The 18,301-nt window shown below is 36.4% G+C and overlaps 1 protein-coding gene across 1 annotated transcript; it reads right to left on the reverse strand.

The window, feature by feature from the left end:
• Nucleotides 1–8,591: 8,591 nt before the first annotated feature.
• zgc:162707 (UPF0524 protein C3orf70 homolog B) lies at nucleotides 8,592–17,687 on the reverse strand. Its single transcript, XM_067409814.1, has 3 exons — nucleotides 17,307–17,687; nucleotides 16,824–17,012; nucleotides 8,592–9,318 (listed from the first exon to the last, which is right to left on the reverse strand). Exons 2-3 carry the CDS (start codon nucleotides 17,005–17,007, stop codon nucleotides 8,729–8,731), a joined length of 774 nt encoding a protein of 257 aa, XP_067265915.1. The 5' UTR covers nucleotides 17,008–17,012; nucleotides 17,307–17,687; the 3' UTR covers nucleotides 8,592–8,728.
• Between the last annotated feature and the right edge of the window lie 614 nt (nucleotides 17,688–18,301).

Genomic DNA, 18,301 nt, shown 5'->3' on the forward strand with positions numbered 1-18,301 from the left:
CAACATTCCCTAGTCTGCCTTCTCTTAAAAAAATACATTTTTATCAAGCTAAAAACTACATATAGTTCCCAACGAAAGTATTGTTTAGTGTAAAACATGCTGAAGGTTGGCAAACAGGCTGTCGATTAATTAAATGATTAGCTATTTCCCCACAATAGTGAAGCCTCTCATCCATTGACATCCATTCAAAAAACAGCCTCTAGGCTGCGTTCCAGTTCGGTTTTAGACACGCACTCGCGAACTTCCCTAAACACTTCCCCTCGGGGGAATCCCTGCCACCATTTTGAAGTGCGTTCCACTTCGTGAAGTGGACGAGGGAAGTTTATATGGACAGACCCTCGCTCCCTCGATTTTGACCGAGGGAGCGAGTCTACTTCATATGTACACTTCAGGCAGCTCCATAACCCACAATACAACACGATTGTGACGTCGCCGCATATCGCGTTTACTTTACCCCACCACAAACAACTCTATGATAAATTGATTATTTTTTAAACATTTAAAACACACATATATACATATAGAATGCTGTATTAAACAATTTTGTAAGGGGAAAAAATAAATAATAAATCAGCTCCATTGCGGATTCCAAGTGATCAAGGGCTTAGGACGTTCCAGTTCAGCCCATACAAAGGTTCCGCCAGAAGTGGGCACTCGTGCAACGTAAGCAATGACGTACATCCGAGTCAACGAAACCGAGTGAAGTTAGCGAGGGAAGGGCATTTAAAAACCGAACTGGAACGCAGCCCTGGTCTCCTTCCCTGCATACCGCCGGGGGCGGAGCGTTAGCTTTAGCCATTACGTTTTTTTTGGCTCAAGGTTGCAGGCTTGCCTTCCAGTGGCTTTGATTTCCCTGCGTTCCAAAGTTCAAGTTTGGTGAACTCTGACCTGCGAATTCGCATCACGCGAAGACGTGCGACCAGTAGAAGATCGATTCGTCATGGCATGACCTCTTGGCTGAATTAAAAGAATTATATTTTTGCAGTTAAGTCGAGTAACGTTAGGTTCTATATTTTTACATTTTAAATGTAGGCCTATTACCTTAAGTTATGTGTTGAATTCATGTTTATAAAAAAGACGCTGTAGGCCGTGACGTCATCTCAAGACCGTTACAGCATCCGAAAAAATTTTGCACGTTCAAAGTCAAACGTGACCGCGGGTTTAGTCTATAGTGTTTCATCGCCATCTATTGGCCTGCCAGCAGAATACAGCATAGTTTTTAGTCATTTTCACGGATTCGTATGAATGGGGATCGTTTTGTCAACGGTGTCGTCTGTACGCAGAGAACTCAAAGGAAAAAATTCTCCGTTTTAAGCATATCGTTGTCGTGTAAACGTACCCTTATAGCTGAAAAGTCTATAATAGGATGTGTAATGGCAGGCTCCGTTGTGACAAATCATGCCATATAAAGGGAACAACAAAAAAACAGTTAACATGTTCAGTGATCTTTTTTTTTCCTGGGCAGTAGCCTTCTAAACATATAAGTTACTGCTCAAACTTTGGAAAATGTACAATCACAGCAACATTATACAACTTTCTAAGTGCACAATGATAGTAAACACTTCACTATGTTCTTTTTCAATACAATATGCACGTGCAAGAGATGGATTCTAAAAATATACATAAAAGCATAATAAAAATATTTTGCCCCATATTTGAGGAGATAGACTGCTTATGTCTGCCTAGCCCAATATTTATCCTACTTTCATCGCACTATTTTAGGTATCATTTCGTTTAAGCGCTTAGAACAATGAAAATCTGAAAAGCTGCTATTGTGCTGTTCTCTCATAGACTGAGTGGCTCATTTGTCACAAGTGCTTCAATAAAATGGAGTAAAACACTTCTGCTATAAACAGGCTGATTACAGATTATAGTACTTTTGTCAGGAAAAACATTCATGCATATGAATTATTCATTTTTTCATGAATAATTAATAAGCACTTCATAATAATGAGTATAAGTGAATACAATAATCAAAAACATTTGCCCCATTTAAGAAGCGCTGGGCTTGAATGGCAATGCATTCCTACTTAGCTGTTTATAAATACACAAAATTTAGTTTTGAAAGGAATTATGTGTACCCTCATTTTTAATGTTTGTTTAATATTTTTAATTAAAAAATTTTGAGGCAGTATGCAAGTGAATTATTAAAACGATGAAAGCATCTGTATTTAAGTTTATCTTTTCTTTCACAGTCAGTTATCCATAATGCTTCAGGGTCAGAAGATTTCAGGCTTGAATGAACAGAGAGACAGACAGAACACAACACTTCAAAACTATTACCTTAATCAGATTCATAGTCTCATCTGACCGCTGGAGTCATTTTCAAGAGGACACCTATGACTCACAATATTATGAATGTATTCTTACCCAGGAGGGCTAATAACACACACAGAACAATAAACATCTGTGCTACTGTCAATTCACAAGGTATAAATGAATGCAACTCATACAATTCATATCAAGCACATTTGAATATCCATTTCAGCCTTTCTTTCTCAGCAAAATCCACACATACAATTTCAATAGTATTCCTCTTCATTTGCATTGTGAATTTGACCCTGTCTCTTCAGCATTGGTTTTCCTTGAAAAATCACTGTTTATGCACGGTTAGTGTAATGAATGTCTGAATAGACTGTGGACTGTGGAGTCAGTCCATGTTGAAGAAAAACAACAACCCCCAAAAAAACAATCTTTGAGGAGAAGAGAAAAGCAATGAATATTTTACAGGGGGAGCGCAGCGGAAGGCTTGGCGGGTGACTCAGAGACATTTATGGAGCTTATCAAACCCAGATCTCCTACAGAGGTCTGCGCACGGACCACAGACTCTGGCAGCTGTTTATCAGGTGAACTATTGGTGAGTTCCTGATCCAGTAGTGGCTTGATTTACCTCAATCAGAGGGACATTATTGTTGCAATGAAGGAGAGAGAAAAAAAAGATCGTCCTTTTGAAAATAAGAATGTTCTGTGGCGGGGGATTCGTGAGATCACAGACCTCATTCGGCGCATGCGTTTCCGTGTGTGTGGTTTCATTGAGCTGACTCAGTGTGTGTGTGTGTGTGTGCTCAGTCTGGTGTGGGCTTATGTATTAAAATATTCATATTTTCAGAGGAATATGTCAACTCTGAAAAGGACACACGCAAAGCAATGTTGGAAAAGCACGAAGATGAACCTGCCATTTGATGTTCTGATTTATTTTTTTATTTTTTATGCAGCATGCATTTATAATGGGGACAATAAATGTCAAATTATGATTAAGATTGCTTGTGTGTTTTCTCTGTGTAATAGGGATAATTCACCCTCAAAGGTAAATTCTGTCATTATTTACTCACCTTTATGTCGTTTCAGGCATGTATGAATTTCTTTCTTACATGGAACACAAAAGGAAAAGAAGAATGTTCATGCTGCTTTTTTATCTTCTTTGGTGACTGTCCCACATGGAAAGAACCTATATGTGGATATATGCGCATATATGAAACATATATGCAGTGTATATGCACATATATGCTGCATATATATACTGCATATATGCGTATATATGCCACATATAGGCAAAATTGAGATGCATATATGTGCATATACAGGAAATATAGGTCTCCTGTATTGCTTCTTCATATCCACATATAAGCCCTATACATACAAGATATGTCTTCTATATAGCTAATGGCAGGATCTGGTCATTTTGTAGCTCATATCTCATTTTTGACTGTCATACATGATGCCTAGCTCATATTTTCTATTATCAAGGCAAAAACTAAGAATTAACGAAAAAAATTATGCAAGAACTTATGTATGTGCGAACACGTGAAATTGGTACCACAAGTAATTGGCATGTTATGGAATTTAACTATGGCAATATATTAACATGATATATTAACTATGATATCTACACGTTTTCCAGAAACATTTACAAGGTCAATTCTTTCTTGTATGAAGATAGTGGAAAAGAAGGAAATGTATAACAAAATATATGTAACATATATGTGTACATATGTGTACATATATGTGTATATGTATGTGTACATATATGTACATATATGTATGTATAAATATATATATATATATATATATATGTGTGTGTGTGTGTGTGTGTGTGTGTGTGTGTGTGTGTGTGTGTGTGTGCATATATGTACATATAATATAGGAAAACGGCCAATTTTATATATGTCACATATATTAAAAACCTATATCAAAACCTATATTGAAACATATATGTTTATATAGGTTTTTTCCATGTGGGATATGCTTTTGTTGTATGGAAAAGAGCAGTATAACATTCTTCAAAATATCTCCTTTTGTGTTCCACAGGAAAAAAGGGGGGTTTGGAATCATTAAATTCATTCTGGGGGTGAACTGTGCCTTTAACAACATTCTATTAGCAACTATTAGAGTGCTTAGACTAAGTATTAGTTTATAAAACAAAAGATGGTCACGCACAAGAGCAGACATAGTAGCATTAAAGGATTAGTTCAAACAAAAAAGAAAATTCTATCATTTATTACTCATCCTCATGTCGTTCCACACCCGTAAGACCTTCGTTCATCTTTGGAACACAAATTAAGATACTTTTGATGAAGTCTGAGAGGTATATGACTCCTCCATAGACAGCAATTTAACCATCACTTTCAAGGTTCAGAAAGGTACTAAAGTGAGTTAAAAAAGTGGTTCAACCTTAATGTTATGAAGTGACCGGAATACTTTTTGTGTATCTTAATTTGTGTTCTGAAGTTGAACAAAGGTCTTACGGGTGTGGAACGGCATTATTTTTAGGTGAACTAACCTTTTAAGAGCTGTCTTGAAATGCAGAGTAACAGACAGTGTGCCAACAAATATGACACCACACAAAGAAGAAATCGATCAGTATCTACTGCAGGCAATGTTTGCATCCTGACATCCACTGAGGAATGAGTGAAGCACATTGCATGCTCCGTTTTTGATACAGCAGCCTGCAGTGCAATATGAGTGTTACTTGTGAAGTCTTTGTATAACTACAAACCTGTTTCTGATGGTGATTTGGGAAAACATTATTAGAATTTGATAATAATCACAAATATCACTATTGTCATTCATACGTAACTAATTCTAAAGCTATGGTCACAGTAGTGAAATTTTGTCAGCAAAAAGGTCCATTCTCTATTGTCAATATTACAGCATTGTAAGAGACATAGCTCACACAGAAGTTAGTTTCAAACCAAGAATTTCACATTTCTGTGGTGAATTTGCGTGATCAGCTTGAACCTGTTGTGAAATCAGCATGTGGAAGTCTTTCGCCTTCATCTCATTCACATGAATTCCTATTGAAATGACTGGATTTTTCCTATGAAATTTCACTGAACACCGGTAAATGCACCGTAAGTAATAACTTGAGCACATACCTCATCCTGTTTCTGATATGCATATGAATGATTCCTCAAATTGTGCAGCATGTAAAATAAAGGTATGTTATTAGGCCTACTACATATTTATAGGAAAATAAACAAGAATGCCATAGCAACCACCCAGAACACCAGAGGAACTGAATAACAACAAACTAAATCACTCAGAACCAGTGTTGGGGGTAACGCATTACAAGTAACTTGAGTTACGTAATCAGATTACTTTTTCAAGTAACTAGTAAAGTAACACATTACTTTTTCAATTTACAGCAAAATATCTACGTTTTTTTTTCCACATTTATTGAATGACAGCTCTCCTGTTCCTATGTTAAGAGCAATAAATTGCAGAGATGTTGTGTGTGCTGTGTAAATATGATGGTTATTGTAGTTATCTAGACTAAATGTGTAATATCTGTACAATACTGTAATGCATTACTTTTAAAAGTAATTTTCCCCAACACTGCTCAGAACACCTCAATCACGATGAACAACGTGGCAGCAAGCACCACTCATGTTTTCTCCAGAAAACTTAAGGATGATTTTTTATTTATTTTTTTTATTTCATCATCCACTGATGGATTCAAATAGCACTACATTTTAGTACCAATTTAGTAACAATTTTGAAGAAAATCCTTTTTTTCTCAAGCATCTAAGCTGATTTTATGACATGGCTAGATACACTAAAATATCATGACCTTTGCAAATTTCATCAGGTTTGACATGTCCGTCGTTTGATCTGAGCTCAGGAAATACTGATTATATTATATCTAGCTTTATGCAGTGTGCCATCTGGCTGGTGTCTTAATCTGGGCAACTTTTTGTTTTAAAACTATTATTCATACTTATCATAAAGGCTGTATCCACAGAGCATGTGAATCTAAAAGTTGGAATTAAAGGACGTTTCACATATAAAGGCAATAACATCTTAAAATTAAAGGCAAAAGAAAAATATTTTTTGTGTGTATACATGAAAATTGCAAAAATATGACCTAAGTAAAATCTTTTCAGTGAGTACCATACCGTTAAAGATAATGACAGTTGAGCTAAAAGAAATCTTTATATCAAAAGACACCTTCTACTCTTTGTTAGACCTGGCAAGAGAACTGAACAATTTGACAATTATGGCCATAATTGCTGGGAACATTTATGACTAATATCAATTATAGTATATAATTTGCATCTGACGTTCATGATGTGCCCTATTCATGTTATGTGTATTGGAATAGGATTAACCTTGATGAAAATGCATTATGTCGGCACTGCAGAGGGCTTTGAATAGTCTTACATAAGTCATTTGAAAGGACAGTCATATTCAGCACTTAGAGTTAGAGACTATTAAATTATCAAAGACCAACAAAGCCTTTTCCTCTCCCAAACTACCAGGAATGTTGAACCTAGCTAAAAATAGTTAAAGCATCATGATAGGTTAAAGCACATTGCATCTGCTACTGTAGTTCCTCTGCTAGAGTATGGTGCTAAGAACACCACTGTTATAAGTTTGATTTCCAGGGAACACACATAAGGAATAAAATGTATACCTTGTCTGTTACTCTGCCTTTTTAAAAGAACATGAAAAATGCATCTAAAGCACTGACCTCTTTGGTGATGGTTGACAAGATGCCAGCTTTCAGTATCACCTCTGCTCTCTAAACTCATAAAAACAGCACTCCTTCAGAATGAGATATTCACTTAGAAGGGTCCAAGGTGGCAAATATTTCACATTTAACTTCATATACTGGTCAACTGGTTACAATATGTTATAATGTGGTAGCAGGTTTAAGACCAGAGGTGTCATTTATTTGTTGCATTTCTTAAAGTTGCACAACAAAACACTGGCCTCTATATCGCCATCAGTGGTGGAATCATAAAGTTGCAAGTTACTTACAAAGTTATTAGGTGTGTTCGACTTAAAGCGGTGCTTGTGTCAGTAGCTCTACCATTGGAAAAAGAATAAAGGCTAACTTGATTCATGTGTGCCTTGATAACCATTCACATTACAGCCTTGAGCCTTGAATTTTGGTGTTCATTAGTTGTGCAACAGTCAATCACTGTTTGCGGACCACAGAAATGAGTGAGAAGTGCCTTAAACTGAATCCTACCTGTCGCACAATTGTCTGTGATTTCTCTTATAAAACAGCATTTTTTTGGTGTAAACTCTAAAAATAAATAAATCCAAAATGAAACATGCTGAATGATTAGCAATTTCCTCACAAAAGTGGTTTATTCAGCACAGTGAAGCCTCTCCTCCACTGGCATATATATATTTTTTAAAAACGGCATCTGGTCTCCTTTCCTGTGTACCACAGCATTAGCAGATGTTAAGCTTTTTTCAGCTAAGGTTGCAGGCTTGCCTTCAAGTGGCTTTGAGCAAACGGAGCCTTTGATGTCATACACTGATCGGTCTGTGCAGCACCGCTTCAGGTTGAACAAGTCTATTGTTTGAGGCTGCATGGTTGCATGTGATCACCATAACTTACTAGCTTCACAACCCAGCAAGCAATTTTGCATTTAAAAGATGCCTAATAGTCGCCCAAACACAGCCCTGACGTCTAGGCTATAATAAGGCAAAATTTCAGTAGCTCCTCACTGCAGAACACAATATCCAGTATCCAGATCCAGGGGGTGGAGACAGGTAGGTTTAGGGATATGTAAAGTGGGAGGACTTGGATCCAGATCCAGGGAGTGAAGATTTAGGGATCAGGGGGTGGAGATAGGTAGGTTTAGGGATCAGGAGGTGGAGATGGGTAGGTTTAGGGATCAGGAGGTGGAGATGGGTAGGTTTAGGGATCAGGGGGTGGAGACAGGTAGGTTTAGGGATGAGGAGGTGGAGACAAGTTTAGGGATCAGGGGGTGGAGACAGGTGGGTTTAAGGATCAGGGGGTGGAGACAGTTAGGTTTAGGGATATGTAAAGTGGGAGGACTTGGATCCAGATCCAGGGAGTGAAGATTTAGGGATCAGGGGGTGGAGATAGGTAGTTTTAGGGATCGGGGGTGGAGATGGGTAGGTTTAGGGATCAGGGGGTGGAGACGGGTAGGTTAAGGGATCAGGGGGTGGAGACAGGTAGGTTTAGGGATATTTAGGGATATAAGGTATTTAGTTCATTTTTATCCAAAAAATCTACCAAAAAATAAACCTCCAAAAAATAAACCTCAAATATAAGATCATATGACAATGAGAGTAGAAATGTAGATCAGAGACAAATGTAAAGTGTAGCAATGTCTTTATGGGTGAAGCATTTTCCTCTACATACAATATTTCTTTTAACACAATGAGTTAATCTTGTCAGACAATGAGAGAGAGAGAGAGAGAGATGCGAAAAGAACAGATAGAGCAAATATGCAGTCTAGAAATATCACACAGTGGTTTCAATATTTTCAATAATCTCCACAATGGATTTGGAAGGGGACAGTAGTGTGCATTCATCCTGTTCCCATAGACTTCCCGGACTAGAGTGTCCATCTGTGCTAAGTTCATCCTCTTCTTCAGACTCTTCCTCACAGGACTCCAGATAATGTCCTCCCAAAGCATTGATCCCTGAGTCCTCGGAGCTGGAGGGCGAAGAGCAGTGGCCCATTTTTGGTCCTTTAACAGTCTCCTCAACTGTTTGCTTGTCTTTAGTGTGCTGTTTCTGTGCTATCAGACAAGCAGGCTTTATCTGAGGTGGGCTAATAGGGGCCTCCATGTGAACTGGAGGCCGCTGAACGTAGCACATCTTGCCGTTGATGCGTTTGACAATGTAATCATCGATGAACAGTTCAGCAATGTTGCAGTATTTCGGGGACTCGGGACAAGGCGGTGGCAGGAAACAGGGGGAGATGCGGAGGAAGCGTTCAGTCAGAGAGATGGACAGATCAATGGTGTCGGTGCAGTCAGATGGAGCAACCGGCACAGGTGTGCTGGGTAGCTGAGCGACATTAGTCATGGGCTGGTACACATATTTACCTGGGCAGACAGAGTAAAAGGAGATCATTACCTGAATATCTATTAGAAAGCACATACTAATTTGTGTACTAAAATTGTATTACATCAACAAGACTGAAGCAAGCAGTAAATTCAAATTAAGGCTTTGAGAATATTTAGGTAGCAAAACTTTAAGTATAACTGAAACAAAAAAAAAGGAGATATGCATTGCATTAAAACTCACAGGATGCTTCATTATGTTCAGTCTCTTGCAGTGCACTGCAGTATTAATGCCAGCCTCTGGTCTGAAAGTCATCATCATTTACAAATAAATCTATTTTGTTTTCATTAAAGCACACATATCAGTATCTCACATGGAGACAGTTATCCAAAAACCTGTGGCGTCCATCTACATGCTAATGAAAACTACTACCACACACCAGTTTAGTACATCTTTGGATTTGCAGTCAGAAAAGAGAGATCAAAAATCTAAAATAGTCAAGTGTAATTCACTGAAACATATTTCATTACATAATAAAAATAAACCTGTACACATAATGAGAGATAAAAAAAGGAATAATCCAAATACAAGGTTATGCTGTAATCCACTGAGGTTGTATTACAGTGCAGTAATACTACTTTCATTGAATTAATTAATGCTTATTCTACACATTGTAGCATTTCATTTTTTTTTTTTTTCATAGTTCATGTTAGTCAATGTTTCTTTTTTACATGATCATTTTCCACCCTTCGTTTGACCCTGTTACTGTAGCTTTAATTCCTCTCTCTCTCTCTCTCTCTCTCTCTCTCTCTCTATATATATGAAATGAGTAACAGCACCACTGCCAAGATGAATCACAAATGATCAAATACTGTATGTGAAATACATTATTAATCTGTTGGCTGTATGGCTGTTAATTATAAAATCCAATCAACATGAAATACAAAAATAGCAGTAAATAATGTACATATATCATATCATATATTGCATCATATAATAGAATAAACAATCTATTTGAATACTTTTACATAATTGGACGGCCTCTTATTATGTTATATTATACACATTTCTATTGTTTACCTCCACAATACATCTTAATGGAATCTCTGTTCCAAACTTTGGAGTTGGGAGTGTTTTCTTCACATTTTAAAGGGATAGTACATGTACATTTCTTTGTTCTGCTGTACACAAAGTAAGATATTTGGAAGAATGTTTGTAAAAAATCTCACTCCCCATTGACAATCACCAAATACTACTTAATATTAGCTACACATTTAACAACATGCACTGTAATACAGAACTAATCTGACAGCTATATGACATACCAAACCAGCTAGGTGGGCTGTGAATAGGATATAATGAAATATGCCACATGTGAGATATCAAATAAAAACGTTTTCAAGGTTGTACAGATAATAAGACGAAAGTTTTATCTGTTTTATTTTATAAATATGTTTAAATAAAATTCATGACATGGGCATTTTTGCTTTTCTTCATGGCATTTTATCCCTGAATCCCCCACGTGAATGTGCTCATGGCTTTGGTGTCAATAATATAATGATTTTTGAATAACTCTTCTCTGCAGCTTTGTTAAAACACTATATTTCAAAATAAAAAAAGAAAACCTTGAAGGTTTTCCATGAAGGATCCCCTTTAAATCATACTGTAAATATTATTGATTAGAATTTGAGAGAACCCAATAAAAGGAATTTTTTTTATTTATTTTTTTGTCCTATTTTTCATGTCATGTTTCAGACGGGAGCTCACTTTGTCAAAATTCAGCTTTGTTAAAAAAACTGTCAAAATGAAAAGTCCAGAGAGGGTGGGAGAGGCAGTAGCATTCAATTCATTTCCGTCTCGTTCCACACATCTGGCAGAATGCAGCCGGGGTGTGATCAGGACATCTATGACAACACTAATCCCTTGTTATAAGGCCCAGATCCACATCCACTCACTCGCTCATGGCCTTTGACAGTAAGTCTCTTGTCTCATATCTCTCTGTCTAAGGGTCTTTCTCACATGCACACCCTCCGTCTGTCTCTTTCTCAAAAGCATCCCCTGAATTATACAGGAGTCAGCTCAACAGAGATAAAATATGACAGCAGCCCCATCCATACTTCCCAGAACGGATTTATACAGGACACTTGAGAATGCATAAGACAACAACTGTCAAATATATTGTGATTGGTCCTGTAAAGATGACTATTCCAGGTTTTAACTAACTAAACTGAATTTTAAAACAGCATCAAGTAAAAAGTTAAATGACTCTTTCATATCAAGCATTTGGGCGTTCGATTCATATTAGATTCATTTAAATTCAAACCATTCAAAAACATAATTTTCAATTCATTTGGGCAGCATTTTATATCCTCGTTTGTACTGATATACAAAATAATAATATATACTGCAATAATTTAATGAAAAAATACAATATCTGCAGTAGTGTAATGAAACAGATACTACTAATACTACTACTAAAGCAGTATATTATTAATACAAAAAAATGATAAATAACTGGACATATAAATATGGAAATTTCTACAAGTAATTGAAGTTCTATAAGCAAACAATTACTGCAGCCCTGAGATTTGATATGATTTCTGTAATAAATTCGGTGGAACTTAAAGGTGCCATCGAACGTTTTTTTACAAGATGTAATATAAGTCTAAGGTGTCCCCTGAATGTGTCTGTTAAGTTTCAGCTCAAAATACCCCATAGATTTTTTTTTAATTCATTTTTTTAACTGCCTATTTTGGGGCATAATTAGAAATGCGCCGATTCATGTTGCGGCCCTTTTAAATGCTCACGCTCGCGCTTGCCTTAAACAGTGCATAAACAACGTTTACACTGCTAATATAACCCTCAAAATGGATCTTTACAAAGTGTTCACCATGAATACTGCATGCATGCGTCGGATTATGTGAGTATGGTATTTATTTGGATGTTTAAATTTGATTCTGAATAAATTTGAGGCTGTGATCTGTGGCTGACTGCTAATGCTACACTGTTGGAGAGATTTATAAAGAATGAAGTTGTGTTTATGAATTCTACAGACTGCAAGTGTTTAATAATGAAAATAACGGCGACTCTTGTCTCCGTGAATACAGTAAGAAACGATGGTAACTTTAACCACATTTAACAGTACATTAGCAACATGCTAACTAAATATTTAGAAAGACAATTTACAAATATCACTAAAAATATCATGATATCATGGATCATGTCAGTTATTATCGCTCCATCTTCCATTTTTCGCTATTGTCCTTGCTTGCTTACCTAGTCTGATGATTCAGCTGTGCACATCCAGACGTCCTGCCCTTGTCTAATGCCTTGAACATGGGCTGGCATGTGCAAATATTGGGGGCGCAAATATTATTAATACCGACTGTTTCGTAACAGTCAGTGTTATGTTGAGATTCGCCTGTTCTTCGGAGGTCTTTTAAACAAATGAGATTTATATAAGAAGGAGGAAACGATGGAGTTTGAGACTCACTGTATGTCATTTCCATGTACTGAACTCTTGTTATTTAACTATGCTAATATAAATTAAATTTTTAATTCTAGGGCACAATAAACATATCTGGCCAAGAAAAGCAAAGACAACAAAAGAAATACAAAAGCAAAACAAACTCATTACATTCTAATGAGATTCCAAACATGTCCTGTGAAGAGAGCGAACGAAGCAAATTGCAGGCGGTACCGACTATCTCAACTGAGCTGAACACAATTATTTCACTGCACTTTTCTCATGTGCAATCAACAATAGAGGTTCCACTTGTACGGTTTGGAATTCATTTACAGACTTTCTGTCGGTTCTTTGTTTTATAAATCTGTTGGACAAGGACCGGATCTCCAAGCCAGAACAGAGCTCAGAGAGGAAATCAAAGTTTGACAGCTGGAGCTGCGGGCACAGAGCCAAAAACAGGAGGCTTCCTTCTCCAACGTTTCACACATGGCCACATAACATCACTAAGCAGCACGTACACGCCTGGAGTGCAGATGCCACTCTCACAGCTTCTGCTCTCTCACCACAGCCCTGGATTTGCTCAGAGTATGACTGGATACTGTCAAACCCAAACACAGCACAGCAAAGCTGTCGGTATCATATGCAGTGTGGTGCTCTGCGAGAGCAATATTAATAAATCATCACAATGTACACCATAACACAGCGGCGTCCTGTTGGGGCTCTCATTGCATCATAAGAAGAGGTAAGACAACAACACAATAAAGACTGTTTTGCTACCCATTCAGTGCGGTCAGTTAGATTTTTTTTAAATGTTTTTACGAGAAATTTCTGATGCTCAACATGGCTGAATTTATTTGATCAAAAATATTATTATAATTCAACATGACAGTTTTCTATTTGTAATTTATTCCTCTGATGGTAAAGCTGAATTTTCAGCTTCATTACTACAGTCTTCTAATTACTGTATATGCTGCTTTCCTGCACAAGAAAACATTTTTATTATTATTATAAATGTTGAAAAAAGTTAATATTAATATTTTTAATATTTTTACTATTCTTAATATTTTTGTGAAAACCGTGATGGGGAAACTGAAATAGACATTTTTTTTTTTTTTTTTTTTGCAAAAATGTAAGTTACTGTTACCAAATTAAAGCATCCTTGCTAAATAAAAGTGTCAATTTATTTCTTTCAAGAAAAAAACAAACAAACAAACAAACAAACAAAAAACTATGCAAAAAATACTATGGAAGTCAATGGGGTCCATCAACTGCTTGGTTATCATCATTCTTCAAAATATCTTCTTTTGTGCTCAGTGGAAGAAAGAAAATCATACAGGTTTGGAACAAATTGAGGGTGAATAAATGATGACAGGGTGACTAAATGATATCCCTTTAAGTGTACATCTCCACTAAAGCAAAAGATCTGTAGATCTATCATGAAAGTGAAAAGTGCTTCCCCTGATAATGAGCCACGCATTGAATCATGAATAGCATTCACAATTTGTCATTTTAGTCTTAGTTCATGCAGTTGCGCAACAAAGCTCCAGGATTTCCATCCATGAATTATTCAACAGATCCAGTATACTAAACAATACATATCAGGGTGAGCATGTTGTGTTTGTAATTTTATGGTACATTTAGTGCTTCTCACAAAGGAGCACCATTCGGCAGTTCTCACAGGGCAAGTGTGCTGGCTGATAAACCAACAGCATGCATTAACATAATCATCTTTCTCTATTGCAATAATGGCAGATTATAGCTGTCATCATGTGCACAAACTGATAAAGGACATACACAAATAAAAAACACTGAGTGTCTCCCACTATCCTACAATCCAAATTCATTATTTTGCAATTTCATATCTCACAATGTGGATGCATGAAATCATACAAATTATAAAACTGCATGCAAATGAGGAACTGCATTTGTAGACCAGTATTACATTAGAATTTATGTTGATTACAGACATGCTTTTGTTTAGATAGATAGATAGATAGATAGATAGATAGATAGATAGATAGATAGATAGATAGATAGATAGATAGATAGATAGATAGATAGATAGATAGATAGATAGATAGATAGATAGATAGATAGATAGATAGATAAACCCTATCTGTGTTGTATAGGTAATCACAAACAACAATGGGATTAATCGAAAATATAGAAGAAACTACTGTGATGGCCATTGAGGATAATATTAATTTACTATTTGATGGCTGAACTCAATAAAGTTCAGTTCCCATGGTAGAAGTGTCATGAGAGGGTATTAAATACGGTTTGATCTGTTCACACAGTTCTAAAGGGCTCTGACATTTACCTCCCTTAAACACAATGGAAGCTTTTACAATCACTCAGGACCTGAACTCAGTCAGAGTGACGTGAACTAGAGGAAGTGAACATCCTGCTAAAGGAGCAGAGCGGATGCTTCCTGTGTGTATATGCGGATGACCGGTGGATTCAGGGTCATGTCCAGATAACGACTGGAGAATATAGAGGTGACGCCAAGGTTCAGGAAGGGTAATGTCTGCTTTGATAAAGTCAGCTATAGAGGTCTCTCACAGTGGATTTGCTGGTGAGATCTACACATCTTGCTTACTAAGAAATTCTCAAGCTTGTGCTCAGGTACAACTGAAGCCAGATAATGCTGAAAAAGCATCCAGGTGACACCAGACAGCAGTTTCTGATGACAACACAATCTCATAAATGATACCAAAACAGCTGTGACAATAAATAAGAAAAACAGGTTGCGTGATCTTACACACAATGCATAGTGTTGTTCAAATAAATGTCATATTTGAAACCCTACAATCTTAGAAAAAAAAAGTTCAGTGTGGTTCTATATTGATCCCTAGGGTTCTTGATTTAATTTTAAAGAACGCTTTACGCCAAAAAAAGTTCTATATAAGGAGAAATGTCTTGAAAGTTTGTGTAATACTTTCATGTTTAATAGGTTATTTAGATTTTTTTTAGTGACAAAGTATGTTTACAAGCTGTTTAATTCATAAAATTTAACTAAAATTAACAATGAATTAAAACAAAATTAAGACTAAATCCATAAAATGCTCCCATGATGGTAAGGATATATACTGTATATACTGTATATCCTGGAAAACATTCCAGGATTTTTCACCATATACTGGACTTCAATGTCAGTTTCAGTGCAGCTTCAAAGTGTTCTACATGATCCCAGATGAGGAATAAGGGTCTTGTCTAGCAAAACATCTAGGTCATTTTCTAAAAAACAAAACAAAATGTAGGCATAAGTACTGAGAATGTGTTTACAAACCGAAGGCTTTTCAAAAAAAAAAAAAAAAAAGATGTTGGACGACTTTGAAGTTGGAGGAGAAAATGAGTTTTTCGCCCTACCGCGTACTTCCGCCTACATCAGCTAGTGCAAGACAAGCATTTGTGGTTAAAAAGTATATATATATATATATATATATATATATTTTTTTTTTTTTTTTTTTTTTTTTTTTAGAAAATGACCCCGATCGTTTCACTAGACATGACCCTTATTCCTCATCTGGAATCGTGTAGAACACTCTGAAGCTGCAAACTGCAATTTTGACCTTCAACCCGTTGGTAGCCGTTGAAGTCCACTATATGGAGAAAAATCCTGGAATGTTTTCCTCAAAAACCTTAATTTCTTTTCGACTGAAGAAAGAACGACATAAACATCTTGGATGACATGGGGGTGAGTAAATTATCAGGAAATTTGAATTCTGAAGTGAACTAATCCTTTAAGGTTTTATATAGAACCTTTTCTTCTAAGAGTGTAGATTCATAAAAATAGTAAAGAAAATGAAAAATTATGCATGTATTTACTACATAACCTTTTTTCTCTTGCAAGATGATCAAGAGTAGACATATTTTCTGCTATATTGAATATCTGGGCAGTGATCTTAAATCATACTGTACTGCGTGAAGTGAATGACACTTTGTACCACTTCTCATTTTAGAGTAGTGCACACTTACTGTAGTGTCACATAGTGTATTTAGAATAGAATAGAATAGAATAGAATAGAATAGAATAGAATAGAATAGAATGTATCTGCATGTTGGAAGTTGACCACTTACAGTGACACCAGCCTAAATGGCAGCACCAGTGCAGTTTGAAACACTTTCCGTGGCTGTGTGTCGCGCAGATGGACAGTCCATCACAGGGGAGAAAGTCCGGTCTGCCTGCACAGCTTTTGGCCAGAGCTTGAGCTTCATCTAACTTATCACTCTTCAAAGCCTTCTGCACTCCGGTGTAAGCCATGGTTACTGTAAGAGAAGAACCATGCAATGAAGATACACTGTCAACCAGAGGGTCACCTATTGATTTAAGATACATTACAAATAGGAAGGTTTTAGTCTCAAATAATAATAAGTGTTAGAGGACTTTACAATATATGACAGGTTTTAATGATAGATTTGATATAGTGTTATATAATATTATCATGTAATACATGTACTACCATTTGTATAATGTAAAATATTACTGTATTAAAAATCAGTGATGAACAGCAGAGTGTACTGTCAAATAATAAGAACTATTTGGAGTTTGGATTTGCTTACCTTATTCAGGTTTGACCACTTACAGCTGATGATATCCTTCCATCACACAACATCTGCATTAAACTTCCCACAACATCTGCATTAAGATCCCTGAAGTCGTACTGAACATTTTTTTTCCCACAATAAACTGATATGGCTTTCGATGAGGATAATCCTTCATAGGTTTCCAGAGAAATATCAATAGAACTGAGTTAAAATATCTGCCAGATCCGTATTGAGGAACAGTCATCAATGTAAGGGGTCCTGGAGCATTCGCTATTTAAAGAGAAATAAAAGGTCAGCAAAGCAGCACAGATTGAAACTTATGCGAAACATGAGCCCGGCGGCGCGTCAGCTCCTCGTGCTGCAGTCGCAGTGGATGCTGCTGCGGGACTGAGCGCTGCTCGCACACCGACGGAAAATATACTGCACACAGCTGCTGGGACAACACTTGACCAGCAGACGGCGCTCAGAGTCATTACACAGGGTCACAATTTTATTGTAAGGAACATAATGAAACCCTTCAGAAAGATTTTCTAAAAAAATATTCTTTATTATTTTTTTCATTATTCATTAAAAATATTAATTATTCATTTTTGTTAATTTGACTACTTTTCTTTATAGGTAATTATTATTATTATTATTTCATTTGGTCTTCATAGTTTGATTCATACACCATCTTGGTCATAGTTCAAAAGCATGAGCACAGGGGTTTAGTGGCGTTTAATTAAAGAGCCTCAAACATATTTGGGTAGCAGTACAGAAGCAATAGCAATTAACTTATCCCTTGCAGCAAAGCACAAATCACATTGTACACACTACACCTAACAGACCAGCTATTCCACATAGATCATCAAAGCCAAATTAATTAAAAGTTTTCCTCAAACTGAATGCACAGCCATATAAATAATAAAACACATTACATTGTTTTTGTATATTTTTTTTATGCAAGGATGCATTCAATTGATCCAAACAATTAAATTGACACATTTCTTCTCATCAAAGAATCCTAAAAA

Source organism: Chanodichthys erythropterus, chromosome 14 (genome assembly GCF_024489055.1).
Source record: "Chanodichthys erythropterus isolate Z2021 chromosome 14, ASM2448905v1, whole genome shotgun sequence".
NCBI lineage: Eukaryota > Metazoa > Chordata > Actinopteri > Cypriniformes > Xenocyprididae > Chanodichthys > Chanodichthys erythropterus.